We start from the raw sequence: 22,821 nt of genomic DNA on the forward strand, positions 1-22,821 counted from the left end.
TAGCGAGGCTTCAAAGGAAGGGGCAGCTAGGTGTCACAGGCAGGCAGAGTGAGAAGAAACTGAACTTGCCAGCACTTTGATCATGCTCACCACTAAAGGCCAGGGCCCTGTTAAGGAGAAAAAAAATGCACTTTTGGATAAGAGGTCTTATTCGGGTTTTATTTGAAGTCTAAATGTGTATGTATTCAGACAGTTCTTTGTGCTTATATCTAGTATATGTTTTTCAAAAATAACAATTACCAGTTAACCTAAATCTGCAAATAATTAAATGATAATTCATGCTAATAAATGCGGAAATTTATCTAAATCCAAGATTCACGTTTGAATTTTCGTCACACTTGGTGTCCAATAATGCTCACACTTTCTTTTGAAGGTGACGGAAATGGTGTCAGTTTATGAACAGTGCAAATAAGATGTTGAAATGCAAATAGTTGATCATTTTAACATCAGCTCTGAATGCATTATATGTAAAGAAAATGTGTCTTTCTGGGTCATCGGTAAGCAGAAAAAGGCGGGAATGGTGGGTGTCGAAGTTTTCAGAGGAAGGACAGAGGATCAAGACGTGATCGGGAAATTGTGAAGCGCAAAGGATCGGGAAAGGGAAATAATTGTCATCTGTTACAACTGAGACTGCTGCAACGGGAAGAGGGAGCAAAAAGGGTTAGATAATGAGAGGAGACATGGATTTTCAGCTGTGCTAAATGTTCATTCACAGCAGCAAGGCAACACACTCCAGTCATTTCATCCTATAAAATCCCCCCACTACCTCTTGTTTGCCTAACGAGTTTTTGTGCCAGTGTGTGCATGTGCGCGTACAAACGCCAGCTTTCTTTGCGTAATTTTGCAGTCGGTTCCTTCTTCTCTGCTCTCTTTCCTCCCTTTATCCTTATTTATTTGTCAGAGGTTGTGTTCAGGGACGTTCCTTGTCATTCGTCAGCTCGGCCCATAAAACACACTGTCATGACTGACTGGCCACGCTCCAAACTCATTACCGATTGGCTGACAGAGCGGGTCGCTGTGTTCTGCTCTGCTGTGTTTGACTCCTGTTTGCCAGACATTTCAGGCTCAGGAAACTTTAAATGCGCTGGTGTCTTTCCTTGCGCCACTCCTCTCAGCCTCACGCTCAAGGTCACATGAATATGGATTTACCCTCTCCTTCCAGGGCGCACATACTGATGATGAAGTCTAAGATCTACTCAGAGGGATTATAATTCAGAACGTAGGGCTGATCTTGGCATCTGGGCGTCGCTCTGTTCCACTGTCTGTCTGGGAATGTGTTTTAAGGAATAAGAAAGATGAAGAGGACTACTGTAGGAGCAGAAAGCTGAGATGAAGAGCCGAGAAAGGAGAATGGATGATGATGGTGGAATCAGGAGAGGTGGAGCTGGGTGGGAGGGTGTCATAAAAGAAAAAAGGGAAAGACTAGGAGATTGGAAAAGGGCAACATACAATGTTATTGAGTTTCTGTTGCAGTTGATCAGCCATATCCATTTCATCACATTGAGCTGGCTCTGTGCCACAGTCTGCTGCTGAAAATTTGTTCTCATCAGTGTGTGTGTCCACGGTGTGTATAACCTGCCATGGTGTTTGTGTGCACAGTGACCTCGTGTATATATGTGCATTTATTTTGCATGTGCATATGCTTATGAAAGTGCTTCTTATTACTTTCTGATGGGTTCTCTTATTTCAGCGTTTAGCGTTTGCTGCATCATGGCTGACTACATTATCAAGCCCCTTGCTTGCTTTTTCTCCTCCTCTCTGTCTTGCTTGTAATTTAATCTGTAATCTGATTAACCTCCTTGCTTCCTTTCATTTAACGAGTCAGTCACGCATCACTTTCTTCTACTCTCCTCCCTCATTCTCATAGTTGCTTTGTCTCTGTTCTTCGCTCACAGAAAACAACAAGGCCCCTTTACAAAGGTCTCGCTCACGGCAGAATATAAATGCGAATTCAGCGGCGGCGAAAGCTCCCCCTGCCAAGGAGGCCCATAACGAGTCTGAGGGCCATCCATCTGCAGCCAGGGCCAAGGCTTCTGCGTGTTCGGAGCCAGGCCGCAGGAACAGGAACATCCCAGGTTACAGCTATGGGCTGAACAGAGAGAGGGTGGTGGAGGCAGAGATGGTTAAAGTCACTGAAAAAGAGCCGGAAGTGGAAGCAGACACTCCAGCCTCGCAGCCGTCCTCTGGTCCTGCGGTCAGCAGCTGTGGCACCAACGGAGAGTCAGACGTGGAGGCTCTCCTCGCCAGACTCAGAGCCCTGTGAGGTTCGTTTCTTACCTCTGAAATAATATGCAGCATATAGTATTTTTCTACCCGCAGATTTAAAAACGCTCTGAATGTAACCTAAGATTTTCCTTTGATGGTTTTGTTAACAGAAGGAGATTTTAGTTGTTGAAAGCTGTCAGGCATGAATAGCCAGGCAGCTACATAGTATAAATTAAATAATAGTATTCTAAGGAAACATAAATATAAAGATTTATTAAAAAAAAATACATTTTTATAAAAGTACTAGTGAGTTTGAGGACCATGCTTTTAATGCTTGATGGTACGGATATAAAAAAAATCTTTTTCCAAAAGAAAATCCTGGCAGATGGAGCACAAAGCTGGTCACACACTGGCCTGCAGAATGTCCTCACAAGTTATTTCAGGAAATACAGACTGAATTTCAAAAGTTGTGATTTAATGGAAGTACTTAAATGCACGAGTGTCATACATTATATTTTAAAAGAGAAAATACATCTAAAAAGATCCAAAAGGTCTTTATTTGATCCTGCAAAGTGCACTGCCAGAAACGTCTGGCCATCCTTTACATCCCAAACAATGGGACTATATCATAGCTTTTCACTGAACGTTAAAATGCAATGTTGCTGAGCACTTTTTATAATCAACTAGTATGCAATAATAAAGCTTTTCCTTCGACATTGGAATTTTTACATCTTTATCATATGAAATCATCCTACCTGTATTTTTGTTTTTAATTACGCTTTAGTTATTTTCATATGAATGGTATTAGTCGAGTGCACGTGAAGGCTTTTATTTTCTTCTTTTGTTTTTGAAATTTAATTGCTTTTCATGTTTCTCTTTCTTTGTTTCTTCTCTTCCTTGAGTTTTTTTTTGTCATCAATTGCGGGGCGTCTTTTATACTGAAAACAATAGCCTAATTGTCTATACAACTTTAAATATATACAACAGTTCAATACATGATTGTGTTTTCACAGGTCATACCTTTAATTACTGTCATTTCATTTTGGATTTACTCGACTGTTTCTTGCCTCTGTGTCGTTGCTCGGGGGAACAAGACAGAACAAGTCTGCAAAAAGGGAATAAAGTCTTACTGTGTTATTGTCCAGAATGTGGCACAAACAAACTTGCCACTGTTTTTCTTCTACATTCCTGCAGAAATGACTGACATCTTAAGTATTTTTTTCTTGTACCTTAATTCATACTCTTCACTTTTATAGACCCGTTTACAATAAAACAAAGCAAAAAAGAAAAGAGTTTTCTTTTTCTCTTTGTCATTAATCACAAAAGCCACATTGTCGGTGTTTCTGTGGCTGTTAGGTGTTTGTTTTTGTTGTCATTCTTGCTTATTATCATCATAGCACTTAGCATGTTATTGATCTGAAGCATAAACTGATCTACCAAAACATTAAAACCACCTGCATGATATTGTCTCATGGTGCCAAAAGGGCTCGTACCTGTCGTGGTATGGAAATGGGATGCCTGAGGTTGTCCTGTGGTGTCTGTCACTGGCAGTTAGTCCTTGGCGGTTGCAGGGGTGGTGCTACCATGGCTCAGTTTGTGGGTGCTTGGTGTGTAACAGTGATTAAGTGGTTGGTACGTGTCAGACATCCTCCACATCTATGTGGCTGCAAGCTGGATGCCTATTTCATCACCTGTCTTTGGCCATGATTGGTTTGTGCGGATATTACACGTGCAGCCTGAAATTTATCACCGCAGCTGTGCCGTTTGACATATGTATGACATAGTAATAATCTACTAGGGAGACACCCACTGTTCCAATAACTGCTGCTTTGGACCGTATTCATATCTTCAGTAGGACAGTGTGCAGCAGGGATTACTCCAAATGTTACCACATGACTCTTTTTAGATGGGTACCAATCACTGGTGCCTGTGAATGTCCTCTGTACAGTATGTTCCTTTGTTGTATCCTTTATTTTTACTGACATATTTCCTCAGTGTGAAAACTGGGCTCTTCTAAAATGCACTGCCTTGGCTGAATAACATACAGTACAAGACTTTATAGTGTGCAGTGTCCTTGTAGAAGTTTTTTTTAATTGATGTTCCTCTGTGCGTAATTGGCTGCATGAGCACAGTTTTCATATGATTCATGAATGGATTTGCTCATAAAAGGCTACATAATCCCGTGTACAGATAATAGTTTCTGTGCATTTGGGTTGTTACATTTCCCAAATAAAACCCACACCTGACTCACAGCTTGTGAAGAGCATATGTGAACTTTTATCACTTACTTTTATTAATTAAACAAGACTTTAAAATGCACTTCGCGGAACAGGCCGCCTTTAAAACATAAATCAGTTGTGGGGAAATGTACAGTAGAGTAAATCCGAAAGTCCCATACAATCTGGGCAGAGAGAGAATTGAGAAGTGAAGGGAGAAAGAGAGCGAGAGAGATCTGCTGACCAGTTACCCTGCTATCTGACAAGGCCAGCTTGCTGTAACCTGCCAGCTGGTGAATATCTTCAGCACTGGGAGCAGCACAACTGTCCCCGCCTGGATCAGAGCCAGAGACAAACATCTCCCCAGTGATGCAATCAGCAGCTTCGGAGAGCAAAGCGGTTGCTAACCAAGCTCTTCCAATGGCCTTGATTTAGCCTTAGCTGGCTGCAGCGTGCTTTTTACTGAGCAGTTTAAAATCAAAGCAAGGTCTTTTATAGTTCTCTGCAAAGATGTAACAGCAGTCACCTTCTTCTTCAACATGTCAGTTTTTCTGTAAAATGTATGCTTCAGAGGAGAGTTAATTCCCCCCCCCCTTTTCCAATTCCACTGAGATTTACCTATATATTTTTGTGTCACACAAATTCTTTTTTTCAGCTTCCAAAATATTATTTTGATCTCAGAGATTATGTGTATGGGTGTACTCCTTTGCCTAATACGGTGTTTCTGAGGTTGTGCCATCATGTTGGTACAAGATAATTGATGTGCTGTAAACATGCTTCTGATTTCCAAGTGATTCGGGTTCTTAGCAACACACCAGAGGTCTAGATGTCACCAAATGCTTTATGAATGGTTTTGGGGGGGGTTGTTTCTTTTTTAGAAAACTTGATATATAAGACATCATATACAGTTCTATGCAAAACTACTTACACATTTTCCTAAATTGTGACATAAAGAGAAATAAATATGCCTTCAGCAAACAGTCATTAAAATAAGTCTTTTTTTTTTTTGGTAATTTTAATCCACAAATGCAAATGTAAAATACTCATTATTTCATTAACTCATTTGGCCAAATTAACTCTGTTCGAGTGCACAAACTCAACAACAATACTCTCCTCTTAACAAGTGACTGAGGATTCCAACTGAAGCTAATTAATAATGACAGAGCAGGAGGAGACGATATAAAGCGATATAGAACGACTCCATGTGCTTCCAGTTTGAAATTTCTGTGATCCAAATGATGCAATGAAGAAACGGCAGTAAAGGGCAACTGTGGAAGTCGAGACAAGATCTAAAAGAAAACAGAAACTTTCAGATTAAACACTGCCAGGCAAAAAGGCAAAGCTAGACTTGTGCATGACCACAGAGGAGCTGTAGGAAGGTTTAAACTCACACAGGAGCAGCGGTGCTCCGTTCTGCTGCACGGCATTGATTCGTGGTCTATATGGGAGAGTCAGTGACAGGAGTCAACATCTAAGCATGCAAAGCAACATCTGGATAAACCAGAGTTATTTTGGAAAATGGTGCTGTGGACAGATGGAATTGAAACTGAGCTCTTTGGCCACAATCACCAAATATACCGTATTTTCGCGACCATAAGGCGCACTTAAAAGTCTTAAATTTTCTCCAAAATGTACGGAGCACCTTATAATGCGGTGCGTCTTATGTGTGCACCGAGTTCCAAAATGTGTAAATGTTATTGTGTGACTTTGATCAGCTCCGCTTTACTGACTGAGAGCATTTCCTGCTGACACGCTGCTTATATAGAGAAAAGGAGGACGTGACAGAGGACAGTATGAGAACGTTAAAGGGGGAAGTGTGGGCGTGAAAGAAGACGCTAAAGACACGCCCCCAGTTGGTATATAGTGCCGGTATTTGCATTATGCAAAACAACATGGGTTTGGCGTCACCGTCCCTGTTGATCTGTGACTCCATGCGCGTCCATCTCACAGCCGCTGTGAAAAACCAAGTGCAGCAAATGAACTCGGAGCTTGCTATCATTCCGGGAGGCTTGACGAAGGAACTCCAACCGCTGGACATCGGTGTAAACAGGGCGTTCAAAGTGAAGTTGCGAACGGCGTGGGAGCGATGGATGACAGATGGCGAACACAGTTTTACTTTTCGGATACAGAAGATGAGGATTTTGATGGATTTGTGAATGAGGATTGATCAAAAAACAACGTGAAAACATTGCTAAATACTTCAATAAAGTACAACTGAACTCAGTTTAGCTTCCGCTGCCTTTTTTAAAACACACGCTAGCATGCATGTTTTAAGCTAGTACAGGTATGTTTTACCATGCACGCGCTCTATAATCCGGTGCGCCTTATGTATGTGTTAAATACAGAAATAGCACCCGGAACTGAGACTGCGCCTTTTAATACGGTGCGCCTTATGGTCGCGAACATACGGTGTGTTTAGAGAGAGGAAGAGAAAAAAAAAAGAACAAGCGTTTGATGAAAGAACACCTTGCCAACTGTTAATCATGGGGATGGAAATAGTCTGCAGTTTGGTTTTGCAGCAGCCAGTGGCACCTGAAGCACTGCGCACATGGAGGAAAGAATAAACTTTATGAAATATCAACAAGCTCTGGATGCAGATGTCATGGTGTCACACAAGTAACTGAAAAGAAACCGGCTTCTACAATGGAACTATGATCCAAAGCATGCCACCAAATCCACCATGAACTACATCAAGAAACGAATGTAGAAGCTTTTAGAACGACCCTCGCAGTCCCCTGACAAGAACATCATTGAATTCTGTGGGTAGATCTTAAACATGTCATGCATGCAAGAGACCTTTAAAAAGGCAGAACTTGAAGTGATCTGCAAAGAAGAGTGGATGAAAATCCTAAATCAAGAAGAGACATACTTTTAGGTGGCAACAAAAAGCTGTTATCTGCCAAAAGGGAGGTATCAGTTACCAGATACTGACTTATGAGGGTGTCCAAACTTTTGCACATGCCGCTATTTTGAAAAACAGTTCTTAAATCCATGAAATACAAGGTTTAATTCTTCGGGTCAATATATATTTGAGGGACTTTAGAAGTCCATAGGATATATCTTGCATAGAATTTTATTATAAGTAAAAAAAAAACCAAATGTTTTTATGTTCATTATGACCATGTCTTTCCAAATTCCACAATTATTTATTATGGAAGCAATCACTTATTAATAAAAAATTACTGGATTTTACTAAAATGTCAACGAAATAACGTTCCGAATTTATTGACAACCACTTTCTAATTAGCTAAACAATAATAAAATGAGCTTATTCAAAAATTGTTTTGGCTGTGTTCTTTTTATTAAGTTGAGATATTCATGACAGATATTTCTTTTTGACAATATATCAAATTTTATATGGAAAATAACAAATTTTATCTGTGTCCAAGAAGTCACTTTCAACTAAGTTACCCATTAGAAAAACACCTCTCAAGGAAGTTTGTTGATTCCAGATCACATGACCTGCTCCCCATGATGTCATTTCCTCCTGAAGAAAAGACTGGCCAGACTCCAAGGCTTTCTGAGTTATTTAATATAAAGTAGTGTGTGAGTCAAATGTGAATTTATGGCATGTCAACAGTTTTACTACAATATCTTTATGAATAACTTTCCATTTTTTCTCAGTTGTATATATAATAGTTTAGAAGAATCTTTCTATAAAAATGCCATGTGGTGTTTGGTTATAGGTGGCCATGTTGATTTTAGGCCTGAAAACAGTAAAAATGTCGACTATGATACCTGTCAACTATGTTACAAAAAGTCCCGCAATTATATACTGACCTCTACATTGACATTTTAACATGTCCGTTTGCTGCAGGAATTGCATTTATTTCTTTTTTGTGAAATCAACAACCATAGCATGTGCCCATGAAGCTGTATTTGTTCATATCAGGTTTGGGGGATTGATAAGAAGTGATTCCATTTTGTTACAGCATCTGTTCAGTCCCATTTCTATGAAAAGAAGTCAAGAAAATGACCAGCTAAACTCATAGACAGTGCAAATTGAGAGGAGAAGGAGAGCATAAGGAGGGTAGGATCTTGTTATGCTGAGGGAGCCTTCATTACTCACAGGCCTGTGTTCCATCCATGAGGTTTATCTATGGGCCTAATAAAGTGGAGCAAAACATATTGTGTAGCAGATTGCAATCTGGGCTTCTTTGATTGGAGATGAAGTTAAAAATGTGTCTGAGGATTTGTAGAGGAGGTGGAACTACAAAGCAGATCAACAGATTTGTCACTATTTCTTTTCCCCAAGAGTCAAAAGAGTGAGAACTCTGCTGTATTTAGAACTGCCTGCACACATGCACTGTGGAATTTCATGGTGCAAAAATTGCTTTCTATTTTCAGGTTGTTGGGCAGAACCATTTTGTAATCTACTGTTGAAGGTGTCAGTCACAGTGGTAGAAGGAGGCCAGGAAGGATGTAACCATCCATCCCTGTCTCGCACAAAATGTCTCCAAGTGCCACTAATTTGCCTTGCCAGATACATTTTTGGTGGGAATGTAATTGCTGCCTGGATTACGTTTACTGTCAGTGATTTTTAATCCATAAAATATGATGTTTGTAGACTTTTTTCTCAAAAGCTATTTAGTGAAAGCAACAAACCAGAAGCTTTAGCCTCTTTTTACGGTCCGCTGTTGAAGTGTTCTGTGGAATCACTTGTGCACATTCACTATTAATAGCTGTATCAGACCTAAGTGAATAGATCTGAAGACTCTTTAGGTTGCAGTTACATGCATGACTTGTCAGCTATTACGACCTGTTTAGACTGTTTTATTGATTAAAATTAGAGAGCATCTGTTCTACAGAAATGAAGTGTAGTACGATCATGTTTGTGCATTAACCATTGTGAGTCAGGATTTTTATTACATGCACTTTTGTGACCACTTGCAGGTACCCAGTCGCCATTTCACTGTCAAACTCAGCAAGGATCTTCCTCATAAGGCCTTCGGTGAGCAAACCTTCATTATCGCTGGTGACAAGGGTTGGGTGTTCGGCTATGGCACAAAGACCAAACAGCTAGAACAGAAAAAGGCACAGTAGATCACGAGCACACCAAGAGCACCATTGTCAGTTTCTTTGATGTATTCAGGATTGTGCACCGGAATTCATCCCTCGGGGTCAGACTGTCAGCATGGAGTTCTGCTGTAATATTCTGAGGTGTCTGAGGGAAAACATTGAGCGCTGGGATACACACCGCACAATGATATGAGCGACTATTTGGCCGTATTAACACCATTATCACTCCCCACCTGCCCACATCATGTGACTCCTCTCCTAAATGAAATTCAAGCTCAATGGCTGCTGTTTTGACACAGTGGAGATCCAGCATGCAGAGAATGGGATTTCCAGTGAGTCTTCCGAGCGTGGCAGGAGCACCGGCAGCAGAGTATCACTGCGCCAGGTAAGTACTTCGGATAGGATGGCGGCCAAATTTAAATCAGGTAAAGTTTTGCATTTTTACAGGTGCAGACACGGAGCTTTTTGTTCACATCTCACTCTGTTTCTTCCTAGAAGCTCTGTTGTTTGCCCGGCAACTGTTCTCAGCAAATAGCCTCAGTTTTCCCTCATTGTCTGTACATCTGGGTCCTAGAAGAAAAAGTATTCTAATAGATGTGTTTATCATAGCAAAAATCCTTGAGCTGTTCCCAAAACTTTCGCTCTCCACTACTCATAAACTGAAGAGACTGAGTTTGTGTCTTTGGCATGTGCTTTCTCTTTCTGTCTCCCACAACCTAAGAGCTGTTTTTTTTTGTTTGTTTTTTTTCTTCTTCTTTTGAACTTCGAAGCTGCATCAGAGAGTATCACTGTGTGGCAGAACCTGCCTAATCATTGTACATCTCAAGCCGAGTCACCTTGCTGTTGGGCTCAGATCCAGGAAGAGACGGTTATGGTGGTAAACCAACACCCCAATAGTGCCGTCCGGGGACAAGTCAGGTTCTCGCTCTTCCTGTTTCCTGTTTATTGATCAAAACAGACCCATCTTTGTCGAAATGCTCATGTCTATGCAAAGCAGTGTTTGTCGCTGAATGGCTAAATCAGCAACGAATTCTTCCGACCTTCCTTATTATTCCTCCCTCATTTCTGTCTAGCAGGATTTTCCTGTAGTGCTGTGCTGCCCTCTCCTTTCTTTACTGGGCCTACCTCCATCTGTCACCGCAGGCGTGTTTTTGTGTTCCTTGTCTGTATTTCTTTGATCACTGTTGCATTGCACCAGTGTAAATTTTTGCCCTCTTTCAGTTCTTTGTCTTTGTTGTTCTGTCTCACAGAGATGTTTGTTGATGTTTTTGTTGTTAAAACCATGAAAGATGGAAAATTCACCCCTTGCTGCTTTTCAAACAAATAGCACACATTTGGCAATCATGCAAAATATCACAACAGATAGTGAATACCTCGCTATCTGTCCCAACGTGCTGATTTATTCCCTCTTCAAACAGCTGAATGGTATCCTGCGGTCTGAGCATTCTGCATGTTCATTCATCTTTAGTCACAACAAATTAGTAAGGTTTGGTTCACTGTTGTTTTTGTCAGCGGCAGCTAATCTTTGTTGGTCGGTTTCTTGATAGTTTAATAAGTTTCGCTTGCAGGAGTGGAGAAAAGCCATACTGTTTGTGTGAATGAGTTGAATCGTGATAACTTACTTGCAAAAACACAGATATAAAGAGTGAGAATTATACTTTAACAATTCTGTTGAGCTGAAAGCACCAATTTTGCAGTTGAAGCTGGTATTTTAGGAGTCAAGTGCTCTAAGAAAAGAGAGCACTGTCAGTGTGTAGTGTAGTTATCCAGAAACACAGAAATATGTGACTTTCATCTGTCAACTTTAGCTTATTTTAATGTCTTATTTCAGTTGAAGAATGCGTGACAGTCCAAGAGGAAAACTCTGTTGACTTTCTGCGTTTGTCTAATATTGTTGCCGCAAATAGTAGAATCCCCAAGGGCAATGGCACCGAGCAGAGTGACAACTGTAAAAACACTAAGTACAGTTGCGCTTTGTTGGTGGCAACAGCAGTGAGCACATCTGGCTTTGATCACCATGGTGATGGTGGTGCAGGGAGTGACAGGGCATGCAGAGCGATGGAGGCAGTTTCTCGGGGGAATCATTATCCTGTTTAGTAAGCCTAATGAGAGAAAAGGTGTTGCTCCTCAGCTAACTGCTGTCCTTGTTTAAAACAGAGACGGAAACAAGCAAACATGAACATTGTTTTTCACTGATGTAAATAAATCCTCCATCCTATAATCCTTAGCATCGCCATTGTCTATTGGAGACGCACATAATTACTCCGCTATCGCAGCCCTCAGCGAATTAACACACAGTTAACATTCAGCAAAACATGGAAAGTGTCACATGATGGTGTTAAAATGTGCTCCCAGTTGTTATTAATTATCAAAGTCTATTGCAACGTTCACATAGGTGGATAATTACAATTACAGTAATTACAAAAAATAAGTCTACAAAGAGAAGAGATAAAACAATAGAGGAATTCTTGAAGACAAATGAAAAGAATAGCATTCCATTAGAAGCCAGGTACTGTTGTACTAAAAAAAAGACAAGAAAAAGCAAAAGCTGTTAGTTATAGGGGTCAATACATAATTGCGGGACTTTTTGTAAACAGACATGTTAAAATGTCAATGTAGAGGTCAAAATATAATTGTGGGACTTTTTGTAACATAGATGACAGGCATCATAGTTGACATTTTTACAGTTTTCAGGCCTAAAATCAACATGGCCACCTATAACACCACATGGCATTTTTATAGAAAGATTCTTCTAAAATATTCTATACAAAACTGAGTAAAATTGAAATTGAAAGATCTTTATAAAGATATTGTAGTAAACCTGTTGACATGTCATAAATCCACATTTGACTCACAAACTACTTTATATTAAATAACTCAGAAAGCCTTGGAGTCTGGCCAGTCTTTTCTTCAGGAGGAAATGACATCATGTGGAGCAGGTCATGTGATCTGGAATTAACACACTTCCTTGAGAGGTGTTTTTGTAGTGGGTCAGTGATTTCTCAGAAACAGACACAATTTGTTCTTTTTAATATAAAATTTAATATATTGCCAAAAAAGACACATGGGTAGTCAGAATTATCTCAACTTAATAAAAAGAACACAATCAAAACAATTTTTGAATAAGCTCATTTTATTATTGTTTAGCTAGTTAGAAGGTTGTTGATATTAAATTCGGACGGTTATTTAGTTGACATTTGAGTGATATCCAGTCATTTTTTATCAATAACTGATTGTTTCCATAGTAAATAGTTACGGAATTTGTAAAGACATGATCATAATGAACATCTTTTTTTTTCACTTTCAATAAAAATAAATGCAAGATATATCCCATGGACTTCAAAAGTCCCTCAACTATTTATTGACCCATGCATGTTTCCATATATTAGCCCTAATGAACAATATAGAACGTATATTTGTGTTGCTCAGTGATGAGAGGTTGACAGCTTGAAAATATAATTGCAGATGATGCAACTGGCAGACATTTTTTGAAGGAATATCAATGGGACTGAATAACATCAGTCGTCCAACACCACCAGCATCCTCAACCCTTAAGGGTTTGGTTTCATTTAAATTCACATCCAAACAAACCAAGAATCCCACAGTCCCATGTGGTCACTGATCACTGAGGAGAGCCTGCATGCTAACTAGCTTAGCAACAGAATCAAAGAAACTGCGGGCACACAAACTAAAAGATGTGAGACATAACGTTCATTTGCACAAGATGAACAGTTCCAACCTCCGGAGATATATTTTGGAGAGGCTTGCAGTCGGCTGGAGGAGGAGGAGGGGAACTGTTCCTACGTTTTGCCTCTAGCTCCTGTGTCATCTTGGCGTTGGTCCTGGTATGCCACAACGCTGAAGCTTCATCCTCAAACAGCGCAGTCCCTCATTACTGTGCCAAGGAACAGTGATGGCTTCGGGGTTGGGGGGGAGTCAACTTTGCTGTCACAAACACCTTCATCAGGACTGTACAGGTATCTGGCGACATGACGCTGTCACCTCAGGCTAATCTGACCGTTGCTTAGAAATCAGATTTTTCTTTATCGGCCATCTCATATGTGGGTCATCAATCCAGCTTTTATACTTTTTTTTTATAAGCTGCCTTGAAATATGCAAGAGTTTACAAGAATAAGCAAAATTAAAATAAGACAAGAGCTGATCTGTACAAACAATGAATAATAATTATGGCGCAGATTAAACATTCTCTGTCAGTTTCAGTGTTGTGGGCCACTGATATAATTGCTCACCAATTAAAAACACAATGTCTCTAATCAGTACTGTAGTACTGTATTTAAATACAGTAATTATGTATCTGTACCATATCATATTGCAGCATGTCATTATATATATAAAAAAACGAGAGAGAGAGAGGGAGTCATGGAAAAATTTATTAGACCACCCTTGTTTTCTTCGATTACTTGTTCATTTCAATGTCTGGTACCACTGAAGGTATATTACCTGAAGAATACAATGAACATGACAAAATGCAGCTGATTACATAATATTTCATGTCTTTTTTGAGATGCTTAAGCTTAATTGTATTCTCAGGGTATAGAAGAGGCCATTTCATATCATAAGCAGCACATGCAAAGGTCTAGAGTGGTTTCCTGCTTACATTCAAGCCGTAGCACAACTCAGAAGTTGTCAGCTCTCACATTACGCCTAAAACAAAAGAATTATGTGAAGCCACAAAGGCAGCCATCTTGGCACTGCTGGAAATTGGCATGAGTGAGAGACAGGTAGGGAAAAACTGAAGATCTCCAAGAAAAGAAAAAACAAAGCGAACATAGTACTACCAAACTGCTAGCTGGTCGCGGCAGGAAACGGTTTTCTACTCCACGAGATGACCGTGCACTCATCCATTCCTGTCAGGAATTGTCGTCAGACCTCCAGAGACCTTAGAAATGAGGGGGCACTGTGGAGAAATGGGACTTGTTGGCAAGGACAGTTCCAGTGTTTTTGGCAGCATAATGCCATAGCTATTGATGTAAAAGCTTAAGTGATTTTGGTTATTATATCTTAAATTAAACTCTTATGGGCTATTTTTGCTGTTATCATTATATTTGTCCAAACAAATGTACCTCTAGTCGTGCCAGGTCACCATTAAAATTAACAAGAAATTGAAGAAAACAAGGAGTGTCTAATAATTTTTTCCATTACTGTATATATATATTCCCATTTTATACTGAAAACATCCATATTACTCAACATCTTCCTCTTTCTTGTACAGAATGTTTATTTTTATTTCTCACAGCCTCAAAATTGCATTTCCACGTCTTAGTCAGGGACCTCGTGTCAGAGTCCATCGCTCATGCATTATTTACTTCTTCACTGCTGTCTATTTAGTAAAAGAAAAAAAAGAATTTACCTATGAGTGAGGATTATTTTTTTACTCACACACATTTGTGTTAACAGCTTAACAAAACAAGCAGTTTTCCATGTGTGACTGCAACAGGAGGTCAGAAACCGTGCGCTGCCTGCTGCCAGAACAAGTGCTGTGTTAAACTGCCAACAACTGTGACTGAGTACTCCAACAACCATTCAGCTCCAGCTTACTCCCTCCAACCCATACCAGCAGGCTCCCAAATAAAATAAGACAACAGAGTTTCTTTAAATTAGAGGCCTCAGTATTAACTTCTGCGCTCACTCTGTGCCCCTGTTGTGTGACGAGACACGTGTTATCGGGATTTTTTTAACAGGAAGTTTAGTGTCCAACAGCAGTGGGCAGCAAGAGCAGTAAACTGCAGCTTGGTGAAGTTCTGCTGGACAGGTAAATCGTGCGAGGAGTCTGGCTTATTAAACTTTGTCGCCGAGTTGATGAGCATGCAGCTAGGCAAACTGCAGCCCGGACAAATCACCTGGAGCACACTCACACAGACTGCTGGCAAATAAATAAAAAGCTTCTCTGGAACTCAGTCTAAACAGCCGCCGCAGTCACCTCCACGACTTCAAACCTTGTCGGCCCAATCGCACACATCTGTTTTTGGGGTCAGGGCATGTGTGGATATCTACTGAAAGAAAAACAAACACAAAAAAAATCTGTCCTCAAATACTGGCCTCAGAGTTCAGTCCTTCTCCCCAGTGCCATTTTTCAAACTCGCAATTCACGGCTCAGTTGATAAAAAACCTTCTAGCGCAGTTCAATAAAAGTTTCTGTTCATGTTCAGCTCCACACCATTCACTTAATGTCGCTTTGCAAGGTGACGATCAGATATAATCCCTTGATGGCACAGTTTGGACACCAGTTTCTAAACGGACTATCCGAGGGGTTTTGTCTTCTCCCAGCTTTTTATTATGTTGGATGTCTATATCTAAAAGTAGAAATGTCGTCCCTCAATCGAGCCTAACGATAGAGACATGTAATAATCCTGTCACGCCTCAGTGAATCAGAGGCCGATCATATGAGCGTCCCGTGTTGTGCGCAGCAGAGTGTGCATGATTTTTCTTTCCAGTGATGTGGAAGTGAAATGATCATCTAGCAGCTCTGACATCCAGCGGTACTGATGTCATCATCTGCCTTTGGTGGATCACAGTCGTTTCTTGTAGTGTGTCCACAGATAACAGAATTTTTAAATTCAAATTTATTTATTTATTTATTTTTTTTAAATTGCCCCACCTAGCTTATCTTTTTTAATTTACTCTCTTATCCTGATGGATTCTTCAGCCACCTCACCTGTTGATGTCAACAGAACTTCTGTTGTATTTAGAGGGAGCCTTCCTCCACCGCCTCCCTCCAAGAGCCTGTGATCAATAAAGCTCATAAGTCTTTTCCTCCAACTGAGTGAGCCTCTGCTCCCGACCCGCTGAGAATCACTGAGCGTCAGACAGACCAGACACACTCCTCCTTAAAGGTGCCTCCTGTCGCATACAAATCCTGACTCTGTCCTACTCTGCTCCAGCACATGCACATTCGTCCCTCGAGGCCAGAAACAACCAGACAAGTAGATAACGTTTTACTGAGTCCCGGCCAAGAAGAAGATTAATATGGGGGGCTACATATTGTTTGTGTGTCTGTGTGCTCTCGTGGTTATGAATATGTTGATTTGCTTTCAGGCTATATTTAATGCATGCGCTCCCATGCAAACATACAATGTTCAATTTTTTACAGACATGTTCTGCAAATTGCATTAGTGTCGAAGCAGCCGCTGTCATATTTGCCTAATGAAGGAATTAAGATTAAAATGAAGTTTAGGGCCAAAAGCTAAAACATGCTTGAGAAATAACCAGCTTGTCTCATCTAATTTGCAAATCTCGTGAAAATGTTTTGAAACCACTTTGATTTTGGACCTCTCTGCTCTGCAATGTAAATCAGCCGGTGAATAAATGATTAAATGGTCTTTATTAATATGTATGCACGTCAAGCTCGCCTGTAGTTGTGTGTCAACAGGTTTTGGGATGAACTTGGCTCCCGGTTTGGATAGACGGGTCGAGGTGGGCTGAGATAGGGAGTATTGTTGCAGCAACACACATTCAAATTCCCACAACAACATTATTACCAGAGATTACACGCAGCATTAGACTATCATCAAGCTGAGCAACACACACACGTGCACGAACCCCCTATTCACTGGTGAAATACACATTGGTTCTGGACTCAGGCCCAGACATGGGAATTTATCCCAACCGACGTCACACATGGCTACACCGCTAATAGGAGCAGGAAGGTTGTGGTGTAAATGAGAAGTTGAAATAGATGACAAAAAGGAGTGGGGGAAGGTACTGACATTCAGGTGGGCAGAAAGCCCACTGATCCTCCCAGAGGTCCGACAGTCGGGTCAGACAAACTGGCACGTGGTTCGCCTGCAGATGTTGAAAGCAGCATCGCCGCGTAAAAAGTCAGAGCTCTGCTTGATTCAAAGCCAGTCACACAGGCCTAATTGCTCTTCTATTATGAGTCATGCGGCAGAGCATTCATGTGCAATTAGTGAGCGATTCTATGAATGTGTTTGTGTTCATACATGGGGCCATATTGTAGGCATGCATGTGAGTAGATCAGCTGCAGAGACTGAAGTTTGATGTGTTTCCTTGATTGTATCCTCTGGCAGATAACGCTGCTGTGTGATTTGGGGCGCAGGGGTTAGAGCGCCTGAGTCAGCTCCAGCTTTGCTCTGGGAACAGCCAGTCTCCCACTCGTTTGAAATCACAGCAACGTACGGTCCATCTCAACAATCAAACTACCACAGGCCGTTTGGAGCCAGAGTGATAGCTTATCTCCAGCGCCGAGATACAGACGTTGACTGGCGCGTTTCATTTCATCTCAGGCCCCATCGATGTGATCAATTTTCACTTTGTGGCAATTTTTTACAAAAAAGTCAAAAGTTCTATTTAAATTTCAAAGGATACCCAGTCATCTGGAACAATCATAAGGAACATTTCTTTGATAATATGTTTCCTGGATGTGGGGTGTCATTAGGGATGGCTCAGCGTACGAATTTTACGCACATATATTATTATGGTCCACATATTTTGCTGTGATAGAACAATATTAAGACGACTGTACAAATAACACGTATATTGAGTTGATTGTAGATTGTAGCGTCAGCAATTATCAGTAACATGAAATTTAGTTAGCCCGGACTTTTTAGTTTGTTTGTCTTCTTAAACTAAATGCTATAGTTATTGTAGATTGATGCAGTACTTGATGCCGTGTGCATTGTTGTGTTCATAATAATGACTGTTACTGGGATTAAAAACATTTGACGTGGGGTTGAAGCTTGATTCAAGTAGTTGCTGTTGACTAAAGTTAGCCGTCACTCCCACATACAATGAATAATTAGCATGTTCTTGGAAAATGATCATAAATCTGCCTTTTCTCTGTAGCTAATAGTTATTTGTATTGCTGGATTATATGAACAGATTCTATCGTTCATCATAACAGTATCTTTTGTTCAGATTTTGTTCATATTTTGCATTTTGTCACAGTTTGTATCCATCAACTTAGCATTTAATTGCTACTGTGCGCAATAAATGCACTAACCTTAACACAAAGCCAGAAGTAGTTACTTGATTTCCCTATTTTCCATTTGTTAGTCTGGAGAACCTCTCAGGCTATCTGTCCATCTTTTATCGCCACCAAATAGTTTTCTGCTTTTAGAGACATTGATCCTCAAGTATTTTTTCCCCTCTTCATTGCAACATGTTTCTGATACTTCCTCATGGTCATTACTTTACTTGCACAGAGCACGTCATGAAAGTAGCATTTGTTTTATTACAGCAGGGGTGTCAAACATGCGGGGCGTGGGCCAAAACTGGCCAAAACTGGCCCACCAGAGGGTCCAATCCAGCCCATGAGATGACTTTACTAAGTGTAAAAATTACAGAGAAGACACTAACTGCAAATTTGAAAATTTGTAAATCTATAAATTTAAAATAATTTCTAGACTCTGACAAGTTGTTTGGATCATAAAGTAAATTACTAGATTGCTCTTATCTCATTGCTCTTTTGCTATTGAGTGTCTCATTTTTGTAAAAGGTTATTTTTTCTTGTTTTTGTTGTTTTTTGTTGTTTTTTGTCTGACTTCTGTTGTTTGTCTCATGTTCTTGTCGTTTCATTTCTTGTTTTTGTCGTTCTGTGTTTCCTTTTTGTCTCACTTGCGTTTTTTTGTCAAATTTTTGTCATTTTGTGTTTCGCTTTATTCATTGTTTTGTATGTCATTTTTGTCCTTTTGTGTTTTTTTCTCACTTGTGTTAGTCTATTTTTTGTCGTTTTCTCTCTTTTGTCATTTTTTGTCTAATTTTTGTCGTTTGCCCATTTTTTTGTTGCTTTCTAACTTTTCGGTCTCTTTTTTTGTTTTGTTTCGTGTTGCTTGTCTCATTTTTTGTCATTTTGTTTCTCGCTTTTGTTGTTTTGTCTTGTTTTTGTCATTTTGTGTCTCATTTTTGTAATATTCTAACTTGTTTTTGTTGTTTTTTGTGTTATTTTAGTCTGACTTTTGTCATTTTGAGCCTAAAGTAAAATCATTCAGTTCCAGATACCTGCGACTAAATGTTTTGTGCCTTTGTAGACACTCTGTGATCTGCAAGTCGTAATGTATAAATGATGAACTGAGGCATAATGTTGTTTAAATTGAATTTATTTTTCTTAAGAAATTTCAGGTTGTTCATAATCTTTTGTAAAAAGATAAAACATTTTCAGAACATATTTTTTTGCACTAACACAAAGGAAAAAATTGGAGGTGTGATTATTTATAGGTTATTAAGCTGTGATTTTCCTGGTCCGACCCACTTGAGATCAAAATGGGCTGAATTTTGCCCCTGAACTAAAATGAGTTTGACACCCCTGTATTACAGAAAACTCACTTATAATAACCGTTACTAAACAATGCAACTTGCTAGTTTGAATACATTGCTCTGTAGATGCAGGTATTTAATTAAAATGAGACTTATTAGTGTTGCTACTGTACTGTGCAAAACAGGTTATAAAACTTTGATTGGAAAAAAATGAAAAGGAAATTCAGTCACTGGCATTTAAGCATAATGAGCCTGTTGGAGGGGTAGCGGTAATATCAGTAGACATGTGTGTTCCTCAAATAGACACGGACATTTGCCGCCAGCCGATCAATCAGTCTGGTGAGACTGCTTCTATTCAGCAGACCAGAACGCAGATGACTGTGTTCAGTCCACTGGACGTTCTGGACTGTGACAGAATGTCCAAATCATCAAGATGCTTTACCATCATTAACCTGAGAAGCAAACTCTTTTTTTGAAGATAAGCAAAAAGACAAGTATAATTAGGCCTCAGATGAACACATATCACAGCTGTTTGTTGAGGAGTTGCTATTTTAGGTTATTTTGGCCGCATTTCAAACAAAAGACAGCCAGATTATTGCTTCAGTCTTGTCCTAACATGAACATTTTTGTTAAAAAAAAATTTAAAAATAAAAAGTCTGCAAGCATTTACACTTGAAAAGAGTTGACCCACATGATTTCTGTCATTCTTCTTCAATCTTTTTCAAGCCTGCTTTCTGGTTTGCTTTATACCAGCATTCAAATTACATTTTAAGCCAGTCATTCTGTCATGTAGCCTTGTTGCAGCGCGGTCAACTCCCCATTTAAATATTATTTAAAACTGACGATCAGAGGAGGGAATGCTAAGTCCTTTGTGGAATAAAATCCACATACATTGCCTGCAGTGAATAAAGGCACAGTGAGTGCCAGTTGCTTTATTCTTCACAAATGGAGCTCCAATTAAAGCCAGAAGCTTTGTCTCGCTGGAGAGAAGAAACCAGGCTCATTTACAGCTCCACTTCCAGTATCTTGAAAAGTCATGACAGATAAGGAACATAGTATTACTGTAAAACACCCAGCTAGTGATTGGAAAGAGACTCAGGGGCAGGAAAAACAATTCCTGACATTGAATTGATGAATATTTTCAATGCACAAAAGCAATTTACAGAGGACTGAAATAACATAATGCTCTTAGCTTACAGTGCATTTCTCTGTTAAGGCCCTAAAGGCTCTATTTTCTTAGTCATACTGGGATTTAAATGCACTGTATTCACACTGATGAAGGAAAGAATCTGTGGATTTCGGATGCTTTGGGGGATTGGATTTAATTTTTTTTTTTTTTTCTGAAGCCATTAAGCCTGCGTATGAACAAATACTACTATATGCCTGATATTAAAATCAGTCAACAGGGAACCGCCTCTGTGTGGTTTTAAATGACACTACAAGTGCACAAGAAAATGTACAGTTCAACTTTAATGAAATCCCACGCGAAGACACACTGCAGTAGAGGGAAAGAGACTTCTTATGCCGCCATATATTCTCATTTGAGTACAGTACATATATGATGTGCGTAGTGTACTCGCTGTCTCCAGGTGCTGTCTAGACCGCAGAAGCCGAGCCAGACCAAGTGAGCAGAGTTGAATGGCCTTTTCTCCTGCCGTTAACACCGTTACTCTTCCGACATTACCGAGCATATGGTCAGTGTGTTCCCAGGCGGCCGGAGCTGCGTACAGACATGCAGCACTTAAAGCTGGCATCTTCGCCTACGCAGACAAGCTGGGGAAGCACACGTACATGCAGACTGCCTCCTCTTGTTCTGTCTGCCCTACATCCCATGATTCCAGTTGACAGCGGCAGACATGTCACAGCTGGCTCTGAGACCAAACTTGAACAAAGGCAAGTTAAGCCAACTGGGTCACATGTCTTCTTGAAGCTTTCAATCCCTTTATTCGCCCCACAGGGATCTTCACAGTTCTGTCTATGTGAGATTTTTGGTGTCATTTAGCTTCATGGCCCATTTACTACTTGGTAATATCAGAAATATATAACGGATACAGACGTTATATCTACCAGGTCTTGGATTTTCAAGAAAATGTGGGGAATTTAAATGTGGGGAATTTTAAAAAAAATGCTGAAATTTGTGGTTTTAAAAATGTGTCAGAGTTTTCCTTTCAATCTGAAATACACTTTTTGAGGTTGGATTTTTTCAATAAAAGTACTTCTTTTTATGTCAGTTATTGTGCCATATGTCTAACCAACAAAGACACATAAGGCAAATCCATAGAATCAACATCTGTTTTCTGAGCTAAGCTCTACAAGGACCTACCTAAATATACCACAGAAAATGTTTTCCTTTCAATAACACTACATTGAAAGCAAAAAAGACAAGCATCGAGCAGATCTCATACACACACGCACACACACACACAAAAGAAATTAAGGGCAAATGTGCATTCCTGAAATAGTCATAATATGAGCAGCAAAACTAAAAAGGCACTTCACTGTCACCAAATTATACAATTAAGCCTTTTATTTCCTTCAGGGAAACCATAAAGCACAGATCTCTATGTGCACAACTGTTCATATGGATAAGACTCCTGACTGTACAGTAGCTGTTTTTTGTGAGACACTATGCTTGCAATTTCTGCCAGTCAACAACAGACCATCTCTTGTCTAGTGAGCTACTTTCAAAGTGTAATCATGTCATTTCTAAACACAGATCATCTTACATCCACAGCCAGTGTTATATTTTATTTGAAACATTGTCTTAAAACCAATGACTGCACATCATATAGATTAAAATATGTACTCGATGAAATACAACATCAATTACATATACATACAGCTGCTGTCACATTAAGGGAAATCCTGTACCTCTGCCTCTGACATGGCATCAAATATGCATATGCATTTTTTAATGAAAATTGAACAACTATGTGTGGAATCATCTGGAGATATCACAGTTTTGTTAACGTATTCTGTGCATGAATGAAAACCCAGCCATTAAACTTGCAATGAGTTCTGTTTTGACTGCCACACAAGGCGCGAGCCGTGGGAGTTAGACTTGTTGAACTGCAAGACAGTGCCAGATAACACGTGTCAAGAGGAAATGACAGAAGTGGCTTCAGATATGGACGGGGGAGGGGGGCTT

At 39.9% G+C, this 22,821-nt stretch overlaps 1 protein-coding gene across 3 annotated transcripts in view; it reads left to right on the plus strand.

Moving 5' to 3' along the window:
* The window catches only part of LOC111562582 (protein diaphanous homolog 3-like), a 164,353-nt gene extending 159,130 nt beyond the window's left edge, over nt 1-5,223 (plus strand). For 2 of the 3 annotated variants that reach the window (XM_055013596.1, XM_055013592.1), the window contains exon 27: nt 1,896-5,223. In XM_055013596.1, the coding sequence (XP_054869571.1) occupies nt 1,896-2,263 (368 nt within the window). In that variant the 3' untranslated portion in view covers nt 2,264-5,223. The remainder of the gene's footprint in view (nt 1-1,895) is intronic. The other variant, XM_055013590.1, reaches the window with a different exon arrangement.
* Nucleotides 5,224-22,821: the final 17,598 nt, after the last annotated feature.

This window comes from Amphiprion ocellaris, chromosome 1, assembly GCF_022539595.1.
Source record: "Amphiprion ocellaris isolate individual 3 ecotype Okinawa chromosome 1, ASM2253959v1, whole genome shotgun sequence".
NCBI lineage: Eukaryota > Metazoa > Chordata > Actinopteri > Pomacentridae > Amphiprion > Amphiprion ocellaris.